The sequence below is a fragment of the Cnephaeus nilssonii genome, assembly GCF_951640355.1.
Source record: "Cnephaeus nilssonii genome assembly, chromosome: 22".
In the NCBI taxonomy this organism is placed as follows: domain Eukaryota; kingdom Metazoa; phylum Chordata; class Mammalia; order Chiroptera; family Vespertilionidae; genus Cnephaeus; species Cnephaeus nilssonii.
In genome coordinates, this window is record NC_137093.1 from 12,758,050 (window position 1) to 12,780,616 (window position 22,567).

Below are 22,567 nucleotides of genomic sequence, written 5' to 3' on the forward strand. Positions count from 1 at the left end.
TCTCCACTGGCCCCCAGGGGCTTCAGACTGGTCGCTTGGCCTTCCTGTGACCCCAGGGGCTGTAGAAAAAAAGGAACCAGCCCTGCCACTCCCAGCTCTGCATGGCTGGTTGTGGTCCAATGCTCACTGGGTGACAACTGGGTTCCCAAGGAACCCAGGCTGCTAGGTAGGGGAGGGGCAGTCCCTACCTACTCCTTGATGGAGTAGGGAGGCAGCTGTGTGTGTGTGTGTGTGTGTGTGTGTGTGTGTGTGTGTGTAGGGCACTCAGAGGCACCTGAGGGCCAGGGTGGAGGGCGTGAAGGCGGTGGGCAGATGGCAGGGGCTGGCTGAGTGGGCAGCATCCCCCCCTCTCAGGAACACGTCTTCTATGGGTCTCCCATGAGAGGGCTGTGCCCCCACTCTCCCCAGGGAGGCTCTCCCACAGGCAGGTGGGCCCAGGGGTAAGCACAGGGGGTGGGGCAAGTCTTGCCATCAGAAGCAGAGCTGAGAGTGGGGTGGGGGGTTCAAGAACACATCCCTCTTCCCTCCTGGTTCCCCTGGAGGCGTCTCATGCCTGGAGGTCATCCCTCAAATGTACTGAGTCCAGAGAGGGTGCAGCCAACACTCGCAGCCATCTGCGGGGGGTGCGGGGGGTGTGTGTGGGGGTCCTCCGCGGGCCCTTCTCCTCATTCCCGTCTCTGTGGGGGCTGGGTGGGCAGGCAGAACCAGGAAGGGATGATGAATCCCCAGGGCTCCCGGGCCTATGAGAGGTGATGGGCTCCACTCTGGGATCCCCTTCTCCTTCTCTTGAAGACCCCACACGCCTGGCGGCCCCTGGCTGCGCCCATCCCCAGGGCAAGTGCAGCCGGCCTGCCCCTCCCGGCCTCAGTTTCCTCCCCTGCACTCCTGCCAACGACTGCCCAGCTCCGTTCTCCTCCCAGCCGGACTCATTCGGGGGGCAGCCCAGAGCCACTGCGTCGGACAGGAGAGACTCTCCCGATCCCTGACCGGGAGCCCGGAGCCCCGAGGCTGCGCGCCCGAACACCAGGCGCGGCGGGACCACCGAGACGCGAGGACCTCCGCGCGGCCTAGAGCAGTCCCGGAAGTGCCTGCGGGAGGGGGGCGGGGGGCGGGGCTCCGGCTCTAGGGCCACCGCGGGCTCCGCGTCAGCAGCAGCCCGGGAGCCAGGCCGGGTCGGCCGCGGGTTGGAGCAGCTCAGGTGCGGCCCCGCCCCGGCCTCCGGCGGCCCCGCCCCGGCCCAGGTGAGCGGCTCCGCCCCGGCCTAGGTGAGTGGCTCCGCGGCAGCCCGGGTGCCCACCTGTCCCTCCGGTGGTCCGCGGTGCGAGCGTCTCCATTGGTGGGAAGCAGGTTGGGGCACAGGCGTCGCCGCCCGGCCGGCGTGTGCCTGTCCGCGGCTGCTCGCTGGCCTCCAGCCAGAGAGCCCTGACCGGACCGAGGGTCCGCCAGGTGCCGGGCCGTGTGGGCTCCCTGGAGGATGGGGTGACGGATGCAGGAGCAGCCCGGGAAGGCCCTGAGAGAAGTGGGAAGCATGGGATTTCATACCTTTGGCTTTTTTGGTCCAAAAACGTTTGAAACATGGTTGGGGACAGATAAAAGGTTTGCCAACTTTTTAAACAGAGTGGAGACTTCAGGTGTAGGTGGTACATAGTGGGAATGGAAAATTCCTAAGGAGGAAACGTTGGAAACACCAGGATTTAACAGGTGGGTGGAGGAAGAGTTGCAATACATAGAAGGAGGGATCCCAGGCCATGAAAATTGGGGGGAATCTTTCAAAAGCCAAGGGAATAAGGCAGGATGTGGGAGTGGGGTGATTTGTCCAGCAAGCTCAAAGCCTTGAGGCGTCCAGGTAGGCAAGGTGGGTTTAGGAAAGGGATGAGCCCATATTGTCACATCTTTAGTTTTTTTCAAGAGAAGGCCAGAAACCTACTGAGTTTTCCATGTTGGCAGCGAAGTCAAACAAAAAGGAAAAGCCCAACTCTTTTGAGAGCCAGACAAAACGTGTCTATGGCAGGATCCCCAGGCTGCCAATTTTCATCCTCCAAAATGAAGGGTTTTGAGAAGGAGGTATTGGTGAGCAGTGCCAGAAGGGGTGGGGAAAGGGACGGAGAAGAGAGGATTGGCAGTAAGGAGGTCATTGGATGCTGGAGCTGAGTGCCGAAGTCCCAGCTGAAATTGGAAACTGGAAATCTGTCTCGGTGCCATACACAGTCGTATGATTTTCCTTGGCAGCATTTAACATTTCATGAGGAATTGGCAGAGAAGGAGTTAGTGGCCGGTTGCAGCAGGGCAAGGAATTGAGGAATGTGATGCTGGTCAGAGAGTTAGCTGAAGTGATGTCTATAGTTAGACCCACTATAGAAGGAAGGGATCTAAGCTAGATGGGAGTGGGTAGAACTAGAAGAGGAGAAGGAAGTGAAGATGGGGAAATATTAGCCCTGGCCGGTTTGGCTCAGTGGAGAAAGCGTTGGCCTACGGACTGAAGGGTCCTGGGTTGGATTCCGGTCAAGGGCACATGCCTGGGTTGCGGGCTCGATCCCCAGTAGGAGGCATGCAGGAGGCAGCCAATCAATGATTCTCATCATTGATGTTTCTCCCTCTCCCTTCCTCTCTGAAATCAATAAAAATAAAAAAATAAAAAAGATGGGGAGCTATTAGACTTGGTGAGGTTGAGTGAGAGAACTGGAAGGATTGGAGATTATGGTTGCTGAAGAGGAGGGTAAGAGGAGGTAAAATGAGCAAAGACAATTCATTAAAGTGGCTGAAATTCATTAAGAAGATATTTCCAAATAGAAATGGGCTCCATCATGACTACTCTGACTAATATATATATTTTGATTCAGTTACTCTCTAAGCTTCAAGGTAAGGATAGTAATAGTAGTGCCTTTGTATAGAGTTGTGAAGATTAAGTGAGAAACACTTGTAAAGGTCTAGTAGTGTCTAGCACAGAGCAGATACTCAATAAACATGACCTGTTATCATTATGGTAGCTGGGGAGTTTCCCTTTAGCTGCACAGAAGTTTCTGAATGGGGTCCAGAGAGGCTCCCTCGGGCCACCACAGGGGCTGAGGGGCTGAGGGGCTGAGTGGGGGTGTTCTAGCTTCCTTCTTTGTTCCTACAGAAACACCTTCCTTCAACTGCAGCAGTCATGCTTTTGTCTGTTTATTTGTTTACTAGAGGCCCGATGCACAAATTTGTGCATGGTGGGGTCAGGCTGGCCCACCCCGACCCTGGGGGCTGATCGAGGTGGGGCCAGCCAGGGGGAGGGGCCATGGGAGGTTGGCCAGCCAGCCCTGCCCCCTGGCCCAATGCCCAGTTGAAGGGACAATTTGCATATTAGCCTTTTATTATATAGTATATCTCCCAGAGAATTGATTTTTTTTTTTTTGGATAAAGAGTTCAAGTGTGACAGTCAGTTCTAGCACAAAACCAGATGGCTTTTCCTCCACTCAATTATATATTAATTCAACAAATGTATGTGTAGAGATTGTCCTGTTGTGTTGGGGCTCGGGGTTCCAAAATGAAGGAACACATGACTTGCCCTTACGGAGCTCACAGGTAGTGGTGGGGAGAGTCCTGTCAACCCATGTTTGCCATCCAGGGTGGTGAGTGCTTGATGGATGTGTGCACCAAGCTCCATGGGTCACGGAGGGGTGTGCCTGAGATAGTCAATCTGAGGGTGAAAGAAGAGGGGACATTTGGACTGAGTCTGGAAGGATGAGCCAGTGACAGTCTGAGAAAGGGGAGGGACCTGGTAGGCAGAAGAAACAGCAGCACAAATGAATGGAAGGTTAGGGGTGTGGGAAAGGAGGGGCAGGAGATGGGCTGGAAGGGCCATGTGTGAGGGCCTTGTGAATGAGTTGAGCTGTCACAGGCTCCTAAGAATAGAAATGACATGATCAGGCCTGTATTTGGGGTATTTCACACTGGTGTCAATGCAGGGAACGGACCAGAGGGAGGAATAGACGTTGGAGATAGGCAGCCATTTGGGAGGTGAGTATTGAAATAATCTCGGGGATTTGCACTGAGGCCTGAGCTCCAGAATCGCAGCAAGGACAGAGAGGCAGAGACAGATCCCTTCAATAAAGCCTCAGGAAATGGAAGGACAGGCCATGCAGGTGAGAGAGGAAGAAGGTCTAGCCTGACTCCCAGAGTTGTGGCTGGGGCACCAGAAGGAAGGAAGTGCACTCTCTCCCAACAAAACCCCATTCCCAACATCCTCCAGCAGGTGGAGTATTGTGCCTTTTCCACATGGCTCCACTTCCTGCTCTAACCCACCTTTCTGAACATCCTCAGCCTTTAGTCTAGACACTATGGTGTGGTGTTTGATTCTGTAATTTCTCTGTCTTTTTTTGCAGTTGTTTCTGGTAAATCAAACTTCTGTCTAACCCAGTGGGGATCAAAGCAAAGGGCAATATTGTGACTTTTTGTTTTGTTTTATTTTGTTAATCCTCACCTGAGGATATTTTTTTAATAGATTTTTTTGGGGGGGGAGGGGAGAGAGAAAAACAGAGTAAGACCGAGAGAGAGAGAGAGAGAGAGAGAGAGAGAGAGAGAGAGAGAAAGAAAGAGAGAGATATGTGAGAGAGACACATTGATTGGTTACCTCCTGCAAGTGCCCCAACTGGGCTGGAGATCAAACCTGCAACCCAGGTATGTGCCCTTGACCTGGAATCTAACCCAAGATCCTTCAGTGTATGGGCTGTCACTCTAACCACTGAGAACACTGGCCAGGGCCAAGATTGTATCTTATACTTTTGTTATTATCTACCATTGATTCTGGCACAGGAAGAAGGCACATACTAAGTGCTTGACTTGTCTGCTTGACAATGTCCCTTTTCTTTTTAGATCGTAAGAACAGTAAGTGTGTCCCAAAGAAGAACATCTTTCAAGAAATACAGTCAGTGGGGGTGATACTAGATCCACAATGGAGGTTCCCCCGGCATCCAAGCTTGGTGAGACCTTTGTGTTTGAAGATGGGTTAGAGATGCAACAAGAACTTTTCCCAGACGAGGACCTAGGGGACTCATTTCTTCAGGAAAGGGGTTTAGAGCAAATGGCAGTTATCTATAAGGAGATCCCTCTTGGGGAACCAAACGAGGAACATGATGATTATGAGGGGAATTTTAGTCTGTGCTCAAGCCCTGATCAGCATCAGAGTATCCCCCAAGTAAACAAACCCCAGGATGATGACATATTTGGCCAAACCTTCCTCCAGAAATCAGACCTCAGTATGTGTCAGTTAATCCATGGTGGAGAAGAACCCAGCAAACACGACTATGAGCTAGTGGGCAGGGGCGACTCGGTACCTAATGAACCTCACAGAACTGCACAACCACCAAAACCCTATGCATGTCGGGAATGTGGGAAGGCCTTCAGCCAGAGCTCACACCTTCTTAGGCACCTGGTGATCCACACTGGGGAGAAGCCCTATGAGTGCTGTGAGTGTGGGAAGGCCTTCAGCCAGAGCTCGCACCTTCTCAGACATCAGATAATCCACACTGGGGAAAAGCCCTACGAATGCCCAGAATGCGGAAAAGCCTTTCGCCAGAGCTCAGCCCTCACACAACATCAGAAAACCCACACTGGGAAGAGACCCTATGAATGTAGGGAATGCGGGAAAGATTTCAGTCGGAGCTCAAGTCTGAGGAAACATGAGAGAATTCATACTGGAGAAAAACCTTATCAGTGTAAGGAATGTGGGAAATCCTTCAACCAGAGCTCAGGCCTGAGCCAGCATCGGAAAATCCACACTCTAAAGAAACCTCACCAATGCGATCTCTGCGGAAAGGCCTTTTGTCACAGGTCCCACCTCATTCGGCACCAGAGGATTCACACTGGGAAGAAACCGTACAAATGTGAAGAGTGTGGGAAGGCCTTCAGCCAGAGCTCCAACCTCATCGAGCATCGGAAGACCCACACGGGTGAGAAACCCTACAAATGCCATAAGTGTGGGAAAGCCTTCAGCCAGAGTTCCTCCCTCATTGAGCACCAGCGGATTCACACTGGGGAGAAGCCTTACGAGTGCGGCCAGTGCGGGAAGGCCTTCTGCCACAGCTCCGCACTGATTCAGCACCAGAGAATCCACACCGGGAAGAAACCCTACGCGTGCAATGAGTGTGGCAAAGCCTTCCGGCACAGGTCGGCCCTTATCGAGCATTATAAAACCCACACCAGAGAGAAACCCTATGAGTGTAACAAATGTGGCAAGTCCTTCAGGGGGAGCTCACACCTTATTCGGCATCAGAAAATCCATGCTGGGGAGAAGCTCTAGAAGGAGGCGCTCACACCAAAGCTTGAAAGCCTTTCCCAGATGGAGCCCGCGCCCAGTAGCTTTTTCTGCAAGGCTCTATCCACCTGCCCCCTAACAGAGTTGAACCTAGGTGCTCCTGAGCACCCGCACCAGCAGCAAGGGCCCCTGTTGGCCAGGTGCCCTGTGATCAGCAGGTTTTCTGAGCACAAGGGAGGGTAGGGGGATAGAAGGGCTGCCGGAATGGCTGAGCACCTGAAAAGAGAGCAGTCCTTCGATTTTCTCATTCTCACATTTGACTTCCAAGCCTGTGAGGTTCAGTTCTGCCCTCTATTCCAGAATCCAGAAGAGAAATGACTGTAAGAGGGAGAATGTCGCGTTAAACCCATGAGAATGTCAGGTGAGAACTCAACATCAGGCGACAGTCTGGCACTTTCCGTAGAAGTAACCATTCTCACAGTTCAAATTAGCTAAAGAAAAATGAATCCAAAAAGTAGATACCTCAGCCACAAAATGGAATCTCCTGCCTGGTTTGGGCACTTGTAGGGACAACCCAAACAGGTTACAGAACAAAGGGCGTGTCTGGGAGGATTAGGTTTGGGACTGGGAGTGAGGGTGCGAGTCCCTGGTGTGGTCTCTGAATCCTGTTCTGTGTTAGAGTGAGGGTGGTCTCTTTCAAGGAGAGGAGAGGTTTGGTCCTGCAGGCCAGGGGACGTTTGACGCCCAGCTCTGACTCAGCCCAGGCCCAAGGGTTCAGTGCCTCCAGGAGTAGCCCCTCCACAAGACCCAGGGCTCCTAAAACCACAGCGTGCCTTGGACATCAGCAGGGCCCCTTTCTGGTCCGGCAGCTATACAGCCTCTCCAGCTTCCAGTGCAGGGGCGGGCAGGCGGGCTGGGTGGGGGATGTTGGAAGCAGGGTGATTCTATCAGAGATCTGGGTTCAAGTCTCAGGTCCATCCCTCCTATCTATGGGTCCTTGAGGAAGCCCCTAGGCTCAGTTTTCCTACCCGTGAAATGGAGATAGTGGGATCCGGCCCCATACTTCTAAGGATCGGTGCAAGGTTCCCATTCAGTATGAGGGCACATATGAAAGTGCTTTGACAACTGGAGATTGAGTATGGATACCCAGAGTGACCCCTGCCCCCACCTGGAAACACTGTCCCAGAAACCTGGAAAGGCATCCCCATCAGCTTCCTGAAATGGCAGAGCTTGCAGCAGGCCCTCATTAAACCGGGCTTTCCCATACTCCCTCAGGCTGTACCCTGGGCTGGGTGCCCTGTGTTTATCTTACAGATGTTTCCTGGAAGCCATCCTGAGCCTCTCTGCGGTGTTCAGTCCATGTCCCGTACTTCTCTCTGTTCTCCCCCCTGCCAACTGGTGTTCATCTGGGACCAATTCAGTGGGCATCCCCAGAGGTGGGGCTCAGTGGTGTGTTTTTAAAGCTGCCAGGTGGTTATAATGTCCCAGCATGCATCCGGGCTGTGAGCCCTGTGCTGGGCACCCATGCAACCCCACATCTCCCAAATGTCAGGCCTGCTTGCCCTGACTGAGCAGAGCTTGAAGGTGGCCCAGGAACCACACACTGACAGGTCTGGCTGGTTGGTCGTTGTTTGTCCCAGGCCCTCAGGCCTTCGTGTGCCCATGGGGATCTAGTACTGGCATTCCCCCCAGCTTTCTCAGCTAGTGTGGGAGGAGGCAGTCTGGAATCCCACGAACCTATCGTGGTAAAGCTGGTTATTTCAGCCAATCAGAAGCTCAGCTTGGCAGATATGTGTGGTTTTGATGAATAAAATGGGAGAGCCACCCTGGCTAGTTTTCTCAGTGGTTAGAGAGTCTGCCCTCGGACCAAAGGGTCACAGGTTCAATTCGGGTCAAGGGCACATATCTCAGTTGTAGGCTCAATCCCTGGCCCCCAGTCTGTGCATGCGGGAGGCAACCAATCCATGTGTCTCTCTCACATCGATGTTTCTCTCTCTGTGCCTCTCCCCCTCCCTTCAACACTTTCTCAAAATCAATGGGGAAAAAATATTTTCGGGTGAGGATTAACAAAACAAAAAAATGGGAGAGCCATAATTGTCACTGAGTAAGTGGGGCTTGGTAGCCAGATTTTAAAAGGATTGGTCTGATGGTCTGGGAAGATCACTTCTGTCAAGTCCCTCGTTGCTATGTGAAACATTTAACCAGCACCCAGGCTCCCCAGAACCTGCTGTACCACAGCTGGACTGGTCAGGTGGCGCCTGGGCATTGTTGGCAGGAGGCCTGCTGCCAGGCTCTGTAGTCATTTACCAGGAGTGAGGAGAGAATGCTGAGACACCTGCTTGGTGCGGGTGACAGCAGCCACCAACTCCCGCCAGATCTACCTCCTGGCACCCCCCTCATTCTGTGCCTATCAGGCAGTCATCAGTTTCCTTCCCACCTTTAATGTCTCCCTCCACATCCTGTACACCCCAACCAAACTGATTTTTTTAAAGCATCACTTTGCACATGTCACCACTCTCCTTAAAACCAACCTTTGGGGGTATTTCTGCACATAAACCCCCATTTCAGCCAACCTGCTTCACTCCCCTCTAAAAAAGCCACATGGAGTTCATGCCAGCCTCTGTCCTCAGCTCACCTCCAGCTTCTCTCAACTCATTTTATACTGTTCTCGCGTTTTGAAATATGCACTTTCTCCCCCTGTACCCTCTGCAACCCGTCTCCTTTCTTCCTTTTGACAATTTACATGGGGATAAAAACCCCTTTCCGAAGGGTTGACAGATTCTCAAATAACCATGGTTAAGACCAGGTACTTGTCATTTTTGGAAGTGTAAGTAAAAGGAGTTCTCTGTTCAATGTATTTCATGGTTTGACTATGTATTTAAATTCCTTTCACTTTATTTAGGGTCTCAGTGTAATGTTATAAGGGATTGTCCTGGTAACACTTTAATCGTTGAATTCAGTTGTTTCTGTTGTCTTGTGTTTTTTCCCTGATGGCAGATGTTGAGTGTTGTAAAGCTCCCACTCGTGATGTTGTTTACTAATTGAATTGTTGTGTCAAAGTATATGTATTCTGGTGGGTTGTTTATTTGTTTTTTAGCTTAATACTTTATTAAGATTAATTATTAGTTAAGCGTATATATATATTTTTTTTTTTTATTGATTTTAGAGAGGAAGGTAGAGAGAGAAACATCGATCGGCTGCCTTTTGCACGTGCCCTGACCGGGGATCGAACCCTCAACCTGGCTCTGTGCCCTGACTGGGAATCAGAATTGAACCTGCAGCCTTCTGGTGCATGGGATGATGCTCCAACCAACTGAGCCACACAGGCCAGGGCATTAGTTAATCATATTTTTACTATTTCTAGTAAATGTAGGTAATTTAGTCTGATTTTTTTAAATTGTTAGAGCTTTTTCTGCACTCCATAAGTTTGACATGTGGTATTTCTTGTTATTATATTATTAATTTCCTTTTGGCCCAAGTGTTATTATTACTTTTTTATATTTCCAAGTGATCAGTGCTTAAGTCATTATTGTTATTTCTTACTTTATTGTGGTTTCAACATTTCAAAGTGCCCATAGAATTTCTTTGGGCCTGAATATATTATCCGTTTTTTTATGAAGCATTTGTGTACTCTTAAGAAACGTGTTTTTACTCCATCAGTTCTATTTGTTAGCTCCGTTTTTAAACTATTTTATACAAATTAATATTTTCTCTGATTTTGTTTTCTTCAGAGCTCTGAACCTGGGGTCCATGGACTGCCTAGGGGTCTTTGGCACACAGGGGTTTTAAAAGCTTGTGGACCCCTAGGGACTGAACAAGGCTGTGGGCATGTGTGTGAGTGAATAGTCCTGGGTCTGTAGCATTCTCCTTATTTTGGAAGGGCTCTGCCCCAAAAAAGTTAAGAACACTCATTTACCTGATCTAATTGTAGTCTGACTTTGTGTTTTTTTCTTTATGTGGTTTCTGTTCCTTTTTTATGTGTGTTGCTATGTTAGTCATGCAATTATCTCAACTCTTTGGAGGAATAGGCAGGGTATCTGTTGTCAATAAGTAAATACCAAGGTGTTTGGGGTATATATATATATACATATATACTTAATAGTGATATATTGAAAACCTGTGCCTTTTTGTGCCCTATTTGCCTCTTCATGCTTCTAGCTTGAACTTCTCTTTTCAAAATATTATAATTGCTTTTCTTGCATTTGCATGGGAGTTTAGCTCAGCATTTTAATTTTAAATGTGTGTATATATTTTGCTATATATCTGTAACTTTTAAACACCAAATTCTTGGATTTGATTTTTCTGATTCTTGCTGTAATCCTTTTCCTTCTTGTGTAAGAAGTTCTGTCATTAACATTATTGTTTAGAGTAAGGTAGAAATTTATACTTTAACATTTTAGTATCTGGTAATTCATTTAACCCACAAAGGCCATGCTCATTCATGTGTTGACTATCATTTTGGGGTAGACCAGAAGTCTGCCATTGGGTGTACCTGCTCCTTGCCTTCATCAGTGCCAGGCTCTGTCGTAAGCCCACTCTTCAAGCCACAGGCTCTGTTTTCAGTGTCCTTGGCTGCAATGTGGGGGAATGATGCCACCTCATAGCCTCGTGGAGCCCAGAGGACGAAGGGAAACAAACCTGAATGGCAAACAGCGGGCACAGACGATTACTACACTATTAGTATTTTGAATATTTAATTTTCTGTTCTTACTCCTAAAGTTCTTTGAACATAAAACATTACATTGTGCTTTACTTTTTAGAGAATCCTACCAGGTGTAGCCAAGAATTAAGTAGACATCACAGATCCATCCCGCCCTCCCAGAGTGAACCCACAGTCATTTGAAGAGAGGTGGGGACCCTGGTTTCATAACCCCCATCCCCACCACCTGTCTGTCCCAGGTTGGTTCCCCCTCAACCTTCCCCTTTCTCCCCTAACCCCTCCTGTGGTGGGGGAAGGGGACACTGCAAAGGCTCAAGAAGACGGCCCCTGATGGCCACTCCTGTTACAGTGGGGAAACAGGCCAGTGACTTACCAGAAGTGCGATTTAGGGTCAGATCCACTGGCAGTCGTGGGGAGGAACGTGTCTGGATGCTGCGCTGGAGCCCCAGCCAGCTGCTGCCCGGGTTTATCGGAGGTGGCAGGTGGGACTAGTCATCTCGGGCCGAGGTGAAATCCGCATTGCCTCAATCTGTTCAGAGTTGCCCAACTCTTGGGGGTGATTGGACATTTGCAAACATCACACAAAATGGATATATTTACTAGAATGCCGATGCCTCGATTTACTGGGGTGGGGAAAGAGAACCCCTTTTCTTATGGGAGAACCCCATCTTTAGTATCTGATAACCCAGAAACCAAGGTGGGTGTGAAGTTGGTGTCTCTCTCTCACATTGAGGTTTCTCTTTCTCTCTCTCCTTCCCTCTCTCTCTCTAAAAATCAATAGGAAAAATATCCTCAGATGAGGATTACCAAAAAACAAAATGAAGACTGATTCTGCTGGCGTGTACTGGACCCCGTGGGGGGGGGGGCGGGGTGTCCAGCCTGACGGGGTGAAAGGGAGGGGGTGAGGGTGGGCAGGAGCTGAGTAGGGCATCCCAGGGGGCGAGAGCCAGGAACAGGGCATCTGCACCAGGGCAGGGAGCGAGAGCTTATCTGGCGGTCACCGGCCATGGCCAACTCCATCCGACCAGGAGGGAGGGACATCATGGGCTGGAGGAGGGACCGGGGGAAGGAGAGGGCAGAGGGACTGAAAGGTGACCGGACCCCTTGTGTCCTGGCCAGGTTCCTGGGAGGTGCCCCAGGAAACTCCTGCTGGGCACAAAGGATCCTCCCACCACACCCCGAGAGCCAGGGAGAGCCACCAATTAAATATGAGACTCGAAAAGAACGAGCAGAGAGCATGAGTTCTGATTGACAAGAACGTTTTGAGAATTGATTGGGTTCAGGGAGCAGGGCTGGGGATGACTCAGGTGGGAGGGGAGACCCTCCCAGAGGTCCCGAGGCTCCAGCCCCGAGGGTGGGGGGCTCAGGGCCCTAGGAACACTCTGCGGGGACCACTGCCTTCTCCACGGTGCCCCCCTCGTGCGTGACCTGGCAGCTGTAGCTGCCGCCAGATCGCCACTTGTCAGGCGTCAGGCTCAGGTAGCTGCTGGCCGCGTACTTGTTGTTGCTCTGTTTCGAGGGCGCGGTGGTCTCCACGCCCTGGGTGACGGGGCTGCCATCTGCCTTCCAGGCCACCGTCACGCTGCCCGGGTAGAAGTCACTGATGAGACACACCAGGGTGGCCTTGCTGGTGCGGAGCTCCTCAGCGGAGGGCGGGAACAGAGTGACCGAGGGCGCGGACATGGGCTGACCTATGTGGACAGAGAAGGGGTGTGAGACGCAGAGGGGGAGCGGGCGTCGGTGCAGCCCCCCTACTGATCTACATCCTCTGTGACCCGTCCATTGTGTCCGTGTTTGTCACCCAGGGGACCCTCCTTCCTTCTTTGTCTCCTCCTTTCCTCTCAGCCCCGGGACAGCAGACAGCCCCCACCCATCCAGAAGCCCTTCCAAGTCTCCCTGTGATCTGGTCAAGCCCCTCCACCTGTAGCCTCAGTTTACCCAGGTGTAAGCAGGGCAGGCTGACTGACCTCCCTCCTCCCAGTCTCCAGAGTCTGAGTGTGGGGTCTGGCTTCCAACTCCCGACCCTCAGCCCAGCATCAGGCCCCAGCTCACTTCATTCTTCCGGAGCCCCAGGCCTCTGTGATCGGGGCTCCCCCAACCGGCCTGATGGTGTGGGGGGGCCCCAAGCCTGAGCCCAGCACACAGAGGGGCCTGGAGCCCCTGTCGCCTTTGGGCACCCAGCGTGGCCCCAGCCCAGCCGCAGCTCTCCAATGAGGGCTGAGGCTGGAGCCCGGGGACTTCTCAGGCTCTGCCTGCCTCCCGCCCCTCGTGCCCTGACCCAGGACCCTTCACCTCGGCTGCGTTTTTGATGTTGCTCCCCCTGATGATGGGTACTGTGGCCTCACGCCACCCCAGGACCTCTGACAACTGACTTCATGGGGCAGTTTGCAGCTCTGAGCCCCCCATCCACTCCCCACGCTGTCATCTGAGTCTAATGCACCCTAGAGGAAGGTGGGTGGCCGACCCTTGGACAGAGATTATGGGGCTCCAGGGACAGATGAGTCTGTGCCTCCCAGAACCTCCTCCTTTCTGACCACTGTCCTGGGAGGCTGAGCTGCTGGCCACCTTACCTGTCCCACCTGTGTCTCTGCCTCCCCATGTCCTCACAGCCCAGACAGCTTTAGCTCCGCCTTCCACAGGCCTCCCCTCAGGTGCCCCTGTGCCCCTGGAGGTTGGGGTCACAGCCTCAGCCCTGTCCCCAGACGACTGTATGTCTCTCCCCGCTTGGATGGGACAGACCCCAGGGCCACCCTCTAGTCCCCTGTGGGTGTCTGTCCTGGAAGAGAGAGAGGAGCCCCATTCCAGGCCAAACCCCAGCCTCGGCCCCCGGGACCCAGCTGCATCAAGCTGTCAGACTCTGGAGGTGGCTGCTCCTGCTGTTGGGTCCTCCCTGCTGGTTACCTGAGACCAACCCGTCTCCCCCAGACCTTATAGAGGGAGGTGAGGATCGGCTATTTTCCCCCTATTAGGTATTTTTATGGATTTTGGGGGGAGGTGGGGGGGGGGGAGAGGAAGGGAGAGGGAGAGAAGGAGAAACATCGAAATGGCTCTGGACCAGAAATCAAGCCAGCAACCTTTTTGGTACCCAGGACGCCGACGCCCAAACAACTGAGCCACACAGGCCAGGGCCTGGGCACGGGTTCTGAAGGCTGGGAGGGCAGAGGGGAAGCAGCCTGCACAGAGAAGGTGAGTTTCCCAGGACAGCAGAGGGGTGGGGCACCAGGGAAAAGGGGATGAGAGCCACTTACCCAGGACGATGAGCTGCGTCCCGCTGCTGAAGACATACCACGGTGACTGAAGATCCGCCCAAAACCCGCCGGGCCAGCACCTGGGGCCCGTCCCCTGGGGCCCGGTCCTGAACGGGAACCTGCCGGGTATGATGGGCACAGGCTGCAGCAGGAGGGAGGGGCAGTGGGCGGCCAGGGCACACCTGGGTGTCCTGGTGCCTGGCTCCCTTTCCCAGGCAGGTACCACCTGTGCTTTGGAGTCACCTTGTGTGTGATCCCCCCGAGGCTGCCCTGGTCGCCACTGAGTCCTCAGTGCTGATGTGTCCCTTCAGGCAGCTGTGTGGTACGGCCGAATCGGCCAAATGGTCCTGAACTTGCTTGATCTGCTTGACCTCTCCTGGCCTCATTCTAGGGACTCTGAGGGCCCCTTCCCCACAATTTCCCACGGTCCAGCCAGGTGGGCTTCTTCCCTGGGCCCAGGACACCGGGTCATTCCTGACTCACAGTGTTCCCACGTAGAGAACCCCTTTCACTTTGTCTCCACACATCAAGATACGATTCAATTCTCTTTCTGAAGCCCACTCCGATCTCTTAGACCGCTGTCTTTCTGTCCATCCATCTATTAATTCCTCCACCCACCACCCATCCATCATCCAACCGTCCATTTAATAATGGCCCCCAAGCCCTTGTCTGCCAGTAACTGTTTCATGTGCTGAGACATGGCAGGGCCCCCGGTTCTCATCTCCATCTCTCCCTAAAACCTCTTGGTTAAGGCCAACAAGTCCCTCTTCCCTGTCAAGCCTGAGATCCCCTCCCCAGTTCCTGCTGAGCCTTACATTCTTGCAGGAAGCAACACAGAGTTGGATCCTCTTTCCAGTGACTCTCTTCCCCTGGGTACCTGAGACCTCTCGCTCTTCCTCCTCTGGCTCCCCTTTCTTTATGGCCCATACATGGCCACTGACCCATTCCTTGCCATTGGCACACTGTAGATTCCCACTACTGCCTGGATGGTGAGGCTCACGTCCATCCAGCTCCAAGCCTTCTCTCTCCACGGCTCTGCCCAAATTGCTTAGTGAGCATCTCCAGCTGGATGGCCCACAGGAACCTCAACTCACCACATCCAACGGAGACTGGCCACCCTTCTCCCAACCCAGTTCTTTTCTGTCTTCGTCTTGTCACGCATGATCAGGAGTGTTCTCACCCCCGCTCACCCCCAGGCCGGAAGCCTGTGGGCTTAAATTCAGCATCGAAATATTCCTTTTTAAAAGTTAAAACTAGAAGCCCCAGATTGTGTTTTGCTGATTTTAACTTCCCACTCATATAAGAATGTGGCATTGAGCTGGGCCTTATTGGTTGTAAGCATTTCTGCATTTTCACCTTAAAAGCTGGTCCAGTCAGCCGTGGTTGGTTTTGTGATGCAAATATAAGATTTTTTTTGTGTGTGTTAATTTTTTTATTGTTTTAAAATTACATATATAACACAAGCAATATAGAAGTGCACTTTAAAAAGTACACTTAATATTTATCTCTCTATATAGTGCCATTTTCTTTTTTTATTGTGGCAAAATATACATAGCATAAAATTTCCCACTTTAACTCATTCTATGAGGATGGTATTACCCTAATACCAAAAGCAGAGCAAGACATTATAAGAAAACTAAAGACATCTCTCTCATGAATATAGATGCAAAAATCCTCAAAAAATATTTACAAATCAAATCCAACAATGTATAAAAAGAATTATGCAACATGATCAAGTGGGATTTATCTCAGGCATGCAAGACTGGTTCAACATTTGAAAATCAATTAATGTAATCTATCACATCAACAGGCTAAAGAGAAAAATCGCATGATTATGTTACTAGATGAAGAAAAAACAGTTGACAAATTCAACACCCATTCATGACAAAAACTCTCAGAGGAGAACTTACTTAACTTGCTAAAAGATGTCTACAAAAAACCTATAGCTAGCCCTGGCTGAGTAGGTCAGTTGGTTAGAGCATCATTCCAACACACCAAGGTGAGGGCACATACAAGACAACCAGTGAATGCATAAATAAGTGGAACAAGTCAATGTTTCTCTCTCTCACACACACACACTCTCTCTCCCTAAAAATCAATTAAAAAACCCCAAAACCTATAGCTAACATCATAATTAATGGTGAGAAACTTGAAGCTTTCCTGCTAGGTCAGTAACAAGGTAAAGATGTTTCTTCTCACCACTGCTTTTCAATATTCTACTGAAAATTGAAGAGCAGGGGCTAATGCAATAAGATAGGGAAATAAAAGGTATACAGAGAGACGAAATAAATGGATAATGTGGTTGTATAGAAAATCCAAAAGAATTGACACACACACACACACACACACACAATCCAGTTTTGCTCAGTGGTTAGATTGTTGGCCTGCGAATGGATTCTGGTCAAGAGCATGTACCTCGTACCTCTGTTGCAGGTTTGATCCCTGGCCCTGGTTGGGGCATGTGTGGGAGGCAACCAAGCAATGTGTCTCTCTCACATCTATGTTTCTCTCTTCCCCTCTCTCTCTCCCCGTCCCTCCTCCCTCCTTTCCACCCTCTCTAAAATCAATAGGAAAAAAAAAATCCTCAGGTGAGGATTAGAAAAAAATACACACCCCCCCTCTTGGAACTAATAAGCAATTATAGCAAGGTCTCAAGATACAAAATTAATGTACAAGTCAAATACTTTTACTTATACCAGCAACGACAGTAGAATTTGAAATTAAAAACAGTACCTCCCCCTTTCCTGGGTCTGCCTCTCCCATCCCTTCCCCAACTCCCTGCCTCATCTGCACACCTCCCTTTCCTCTGGGCCCACGCTGCTCTCTGCCTGGAGCATTCCCATCATGGGTCAGCGCCCTCTATCTGAAAGACCAGCCTGGCCATGGCCCCTGCCACTCCACTGCTCCTAAAGTGTCCATGGGTCTGTCCCCACATCTGGACATGACCTTCTTGGTTCAGGCTGACCCTCTTGTATCCTCCAGCCCTGAGTGGCCCCTCAGTGAGTGGATGTTCTTGGGGAAGAGCAACTCTTTGCAGACCACCCCTTCTCTTGGACCATTTTGTTGAGATACAGGACACACCGATGCAGTCACCGTGTTCTCCTGTCTATCAAAAAAGGCAGGGGGTGCCCTGGCTGATTCTGCTCAGTGGTTAGAGCATCAGCCCATGGACCAAGGGGTTTTGGGTTCGATTCTTAGTCAAGGGCACACGGTCAAGGACACGAGTACCTGAATTGCAGGATCCCCACCCCATGGGAAGCAACCAATCAATGTGTCTCTCTCTCACATCAATGTTTCTTTCTCTCTCTTCCCCTTCCTCCCTCCCTTCCACTCTAAAAATCAATGGAAGAAAAAAAGAAACAAACAACAAAAACCCAAAAAAATCAATGGAAGAAAAAAAGAAACAAACAACAAAAACCCAAAAAAATCAATGGAAGAAAATATCCTCGGGCGAGGATTAACAACAACAACAAAAAGAGGCAGAGGGCATCCAGTTCCTCCCACCTTCTGAGTCTGTCCACATATCTGCCCACTCTGCCTGGGCCACTGCCACGCCCACCCCAGGTCTCTCTAATCCTGATTTCCATCCCCTCCCACCCACCCAAGTCTGGTCCTGTCGTTTTCTTGCAACATCCCTCAGGACTCCCAGATGAAGTCTGTCCTCCAAGGATGGGTCCTCCAGGTCTGGGCCTGGCCACCTGCCGACCACCCCTCAGACCACCTTGTTCCCAGGACCCACCCGCTCTAGCTCTGGGGACCACTGGCAGCTTTCTGAGGTGGGTCCCAGTATCTGTACTCCGTCTGCAGTGAGGCCTCCTCTGCCCTTCCCTGTGTGTGCCTCTGTCGCTTCACCCCGCCCCCCTCTCTGGGCGGACCTGAGTGGGGCTGACTCTTGTTCCCCTGGGATCCCAGCCTCAGCATAAGGTCTGACCCTGATGGGGTTCCATCTCTCCTCCTGCTTTCCTGGTCCTTGCCCTTGCTCAGCAGTCCCTGCAGGACACGGACATGCCAGTCCTGGCCTGACACCCACAGGTGCTGACCCACCTCCCTGCTGCAGTGCTGGAATAGCAGAGGATCAGCTCACTCCATTCCAGCCCTTCATCACGGCGACCCCAGCATCCCTGGTGTGGGTTCCAGGCTGCAAGGCCCTTGTCCTATTAGGACCCCACACTTGGAAGAGGGGGAAACTGAGGCCCGGAGAGGTGGACTTGTTAGCCCAGTTTAGGGGCTGGAGATGGGGATGGCTGGAGGCCATTGAGTGTCAGCACTGGAGTCTGCACCAGCTGTGTGACTTTGGGCAGGTCACCTCACCTCTCTCAGCTTCTGTCCCCATCTGTGAATTGGATGACAGCGGGATCTGCCCTGTGGGGCCATTGAGAGGGAGGTTCTGCCCCTAAAATGATGGCTGCCCAGGATGAGTGTGTCATTGTGCCCACTGGTTATCTTAAGTGGTTCCGGATGCTCAGCACTTGGTCCAGGACTTCCCACCACACACAGAGAGGAGGGGCTGGGGTCACGCATCAAGGAGGGACAGACCAAGGCCCTCAAAGCCCTCACCCAAGGCCTTTCCCACGGAGGTGTCTGTGTCCTGGGTGGGCTCGGGCTCCCGGGAGGCCAGTCCCAAGAGGCAGCCCAGGCTGAGTATCCTTGGCTCAGGGTCTGGTGACCCGAGGACACCAGGAAAGGTACCCCCACCTCAAGGCATCAGCCAGGGTCTGGGCCCCCTGCTCCAGGGAGTGGGGCCTACTCAGAGGGGAAGAGTGAGGACGTAGCTCATCGGCTAAGAGAAGGAGGCCTGGCTCCCTGGGACAACAGCACCCACACCCCTGGGGACGTCCTGTCCCTCCCTGCCTCCGTTTCTGCCCCACCCAGAAGGCCAGGTGAGGCACTAGTCTTGGGTACAAAATTTAAGGGGTGCCAAAAAAAACACACCCAGTAAAGAAGATAAATACATTTTAATACAATATTAAAAAGTAAAAATCAATGCAAACAAATCCACACTGAACAAAATGTCAACTCTTTCAATAAAGCCGGCGTCTGCCCAGGCCCCTGCTCTCCAGCTGACTCTCCCTCCTCTCCCCTTCCCCCTCATTGCCACTCTCTGTCCCCGACTCCCAGTGTGGGCTCAGGGACCCTCAGGTCCCCCACAGGACGCACTCAGCCCCTTACCTGTCCCACAGGCTCCTGGGGCTGCTCCTTGTCGGGGCTCCAGCGCTTGGACCCCTGCTGCGAGGTGCCGCGGTAGAGGACAGCAGGCCATGGGTGCCCACGGCCAGGCCCAGCAGCATCAGGGCCCAGTGCTGCCTGAAGCCAGGCCTCTGCCCGCTGCGGGCCTCACAGCCCACCTGCCCTGTCCTGGGCCTCATCTGCGCTCAGGGCCGAAGGCGCCTCTGGCTGACCCGCTGGTGTACACTTCCCGTGGGGAGGGTTAGGTTGGCAGGTGCCTCTGGTCCCTCTCGCTGACAGTGACTGTCCCAGTGCGCCCGGGCCATGGCCCTGTCCTCTGCCTGGGCCTTTTCTGGTCCCTGCCCCCAGGGCCCCGCCCTCTCCAGGGCCATGGCCGTTACTCCGGAGGGTCTCTCCCAGCGGGGCATCTGCCAACTGCCGTGCTGTGGTCAGGATCCAGGGTTCAACTGTCCCCCACCACAGCTGCCAGCCTGGCTGGGCCCCTGGGGCCTTGCGTGGGGCACACCTGCTCCTGCCCAGCGTCCGGTGGACCAGGGGTCACCTGAGTTCAGCTGGGGCCTGGGGCTGGGGCTGGGGCTCCTCTTCTGACCACACCTGGGCGGTAGCGGTGACCGGGGAGGAAACAGGTGTTGGTTTAGCAAGAAGCCAGTGTTCAAGTCGGGGATCGTGATGTTGTTATAAAAACGGTGTTTGGTGTGCCACAGCCAGCTCGTGTTTGCAACCACCCTTTGCTTCAGAGCCTGTGTCCCAGTCCACGCAGACCCAGGGTGCCCCGGACAGCGCCAGGCCCCACGCCTGTCCATCTCTGTGAGGCTCTTCCCAGGGCCCCCGAGGGGATTTCCTGGCTGCCACATGCCCTGCTGGAGTTGGGCCATCCAGACCGCCTGCTGGTGTCTGTCTAGCCATGGTCACGGTGCTGTAACAGACTGACTTGCTGATGTCTCAGGGAATGGAGGACCCCCTGGGACACCCCTCATCCAGTCCAGCTTGTCCCTTTTGAGGTGCTTAGCCCACTTGTGCCTCTGACCTGGGCTCCCCTAGGGAGCTGTCCAAGCTGAAGCGGCTCCATCCCAGAACCCCTGTGTGGGTGTGACACTCACCAATGCCCAGGACCCAGAAGTGGGGGTTCCTCTGGGGACAGCCCCAGGGCTTGGAGAGGAGGTCCCAGGTGCAAATTTTCTAGAAAATCCCAGGTTCTCAGGGTCACTGGACCTGCTGGATGGCTCCTGAGCCATCTTTGGGGTAGTTGCTGCTATTTTAGAAGGTTCAAAACATCTACAAAGCCGGGAGGTTTCATTCAACATGAGGGTGATGATGTAGCTGCTATTGTTTATGTAAGGCCAGGGTGAAGGTTAACTTTATGTGTCAACTTGGCTGGTCACAGTATCCTATATAATAAAAGGCTAATATGCAAATCGACCCAACGGTGGAACAACTGGTTGCTATGACGTGCACTGACCACCAGGGGGAAGACTCTCAATGCAAGAGCTGCCCCCTGGTGGTCAGTGCACTCCCACAGGGGGAGCGCTGTTCAGCCAGAAGCTGGGCTCACAGCTGGCGAGCGCAGTGGCGGTGGCTGACGGCTCCCAGACTGCAAGAGAGCATAGGCCCCACCCCAAGTGCACAGATTTCATGCCCCAGACCTCTAGTATATATATATTCTGCTTCTTTTATTTTTAAAGATTTAAAAAAACACATGTTTTTATTGATTTGAGAGAGAAAGATAGACATATCAATGATGAGAGAGAAACATTGATCGGCTGCGTCCTGCACACACCCTAATGGGGATCAAGCCCACAACCAGGCATGTGCCCTGAAGGGGAATCGAACCGTGACCTCCTGGTTCATAGGTCAACGTTAACCATTGAGCCACTCCAGCCGGGCTATACTATTTTTGACACATCAACATGTTCTTGGTTAGAGACTGATTTTCCTGGGCTTGTACGGGCCAAAGATAGAATACTTATAATAATTGCCATGGATTTAAATACCTCAAATATGCTTATACCCATGAACTTTCAATGATACTAACAAACTCAAGTTGTGTGATGCTGGCACACTGACTTGTTATTTTGATAGTTGGTAAATAAAGAAGAAAAATATCAGACACTGATCTTGCCTTTACTATAGAAGCAGTCCCTCAGGTGACTAAATCATTGATGAGTGGAAGTGTTCTTTGTAGAAGTTTTCTAGTTAATAAGTGAAGGAGAAATGCGAGAAGGAAAATACCCCCATTTTGCATCCCATAATGAACCAATGGATTTGAGTGTTGAGCATACATCACAAAAATGCAACCTTGAATGAAATGCCAGAGCTCTTTGTGTCCCAACGGGCCGCCACGTGTTCATTCCACCCTCCCTCTTTCCGTGGGGCCACGCCCCGTAGCTCATCTTGCCAACTCCTGTCACAACCACACCGGCCTTGGGTAGGCGCAGAGAGCCCTTGCATTTCACTCTATCTGATTGGCTTGCTCCATCCTCCGCAGGCCCTGGTTCTTCCTCAGATACCCTCCCAGGGGCCTCCGAGTCTAACTCAGGTCAGAATGTTTGGGTCCCTCGTCTTTAGTGCCACTTGCGATGTGTCCAAGACCATTGGGTTCTATGTTTCTGTGTAAAACTTGGGAGCTCCATCAAGCATTTATATGCACAAACCACAGCTCTTAGCACCCCGCACACTTGTTCCGTATCACAGTCAGGAGCCCCGTTGACACTTTGCTATACCAGGCAACAGTCTGGGAATCCCACCTTCTCCAGTATCGCTCTTCTCCATTACCAATACAGAGCGTGCCCCAAGTGTTCCTGTCCCTGCATTAGTCTATGTCAAGCTTTTCCTTTCCTCACCACTTCTGCTTGCTGACTCTAATCACCGGTGTCACATACCAGGCATCAGAAGGGGTGTGTGTGTGTGTGTGTGTGTGTGAGAGAGAGAGAGAGAGAGAGAGAGAGAGAGAGAGAGTTGTAACAGAGCTTTCCCTTTTTAGGGAATCACAATGACCCCAGCCATCTAATGGGATCCTGGAATGGCAGGGTCTTTGGAACCCAAGACTTCATTCAGTTATGCATTCATTTACTCCTTCATCTATTCACCCAACTCTATGATCACCTAGTGTCCATCACACATACAGTGAGAAGGACAGATCTTGCCCACTGAGAATGTGCACATTAGTGGAGGAGAGAGACTTGCAAAATAAATGTAGAGCTGTGTGGCAGGTGCTAAATATAGTTAGGAAAACACATGTCTGCACAT

At 52.0% G+C, this 22,567-nt stretch overlaps 2 protein-coding genes across 3 annotated transcripts; one reads left to right on the forward strand and one right to left on the reverse strand.

Moving 5' to 3' along the window:
• The first annotated feature begins 1,123 nt into the window (after positions 1-1,123).
• ZNF70 (zinc finger protein 70) lies at positions 1,124-10,443 on the forward strand. 2 transcript variants are annotated; one of them, XM_079762571.1, is made up of 2 exons: positions 1,124-1,265; positions 4,846-10,443. In XM_079762571.1, exon 2 carries the CDS (start codon positions 4,925-4,927, stop codon positions 6,269-6,271), a length of 1,347 nt encoding a protein of 448 aa, XP_079618697.1. In that variant the 5' UTR covers positions 1,124-1,265; positions 4,846-4,924; the 3' UTR covers positions 6,272-10,443. The 2 variants fall into 2 exon arrangements, with proteins under 2 accessions (XP_079618697.1, XP_079618698.1); XM_079762572.1 differs by having other exon boundaries at positions 1,132-1,241.
• Positions 10,444-12,257: 1,814 nt separating this feature from the next.
• LOC307094269 (immunoglobulin lambda-like polypeptide 5) lies at positions 12,258-19,500 on the reverse strand (the record flags this gene model as incomplete). Its single annotated transcript, XM_079762949.1, has 4 exons — positions 12,258-12,577; positions 14,135-14,253; positions 18,830-18,877; positions 19,304-19,500. 4 exons carry the CDS (start codon positions 19,498-19,500, stop codon positions 12,258-12,260), a joined length of 684 nt encoding a protein of 227 aa, XP_079619075.1.
• Positions 19,501-22,567: the final 3,067 nt, after the last annotated feature.

Coding starts and splice junctions, on each gene's coding strand:
- ZNF70 (XM_079762571.1), top strand. CDS start 4,925: ATGGAGGTTCCCCCGGCATCCAAGCTTGGTGAGACCTTTGTGTTTGAA.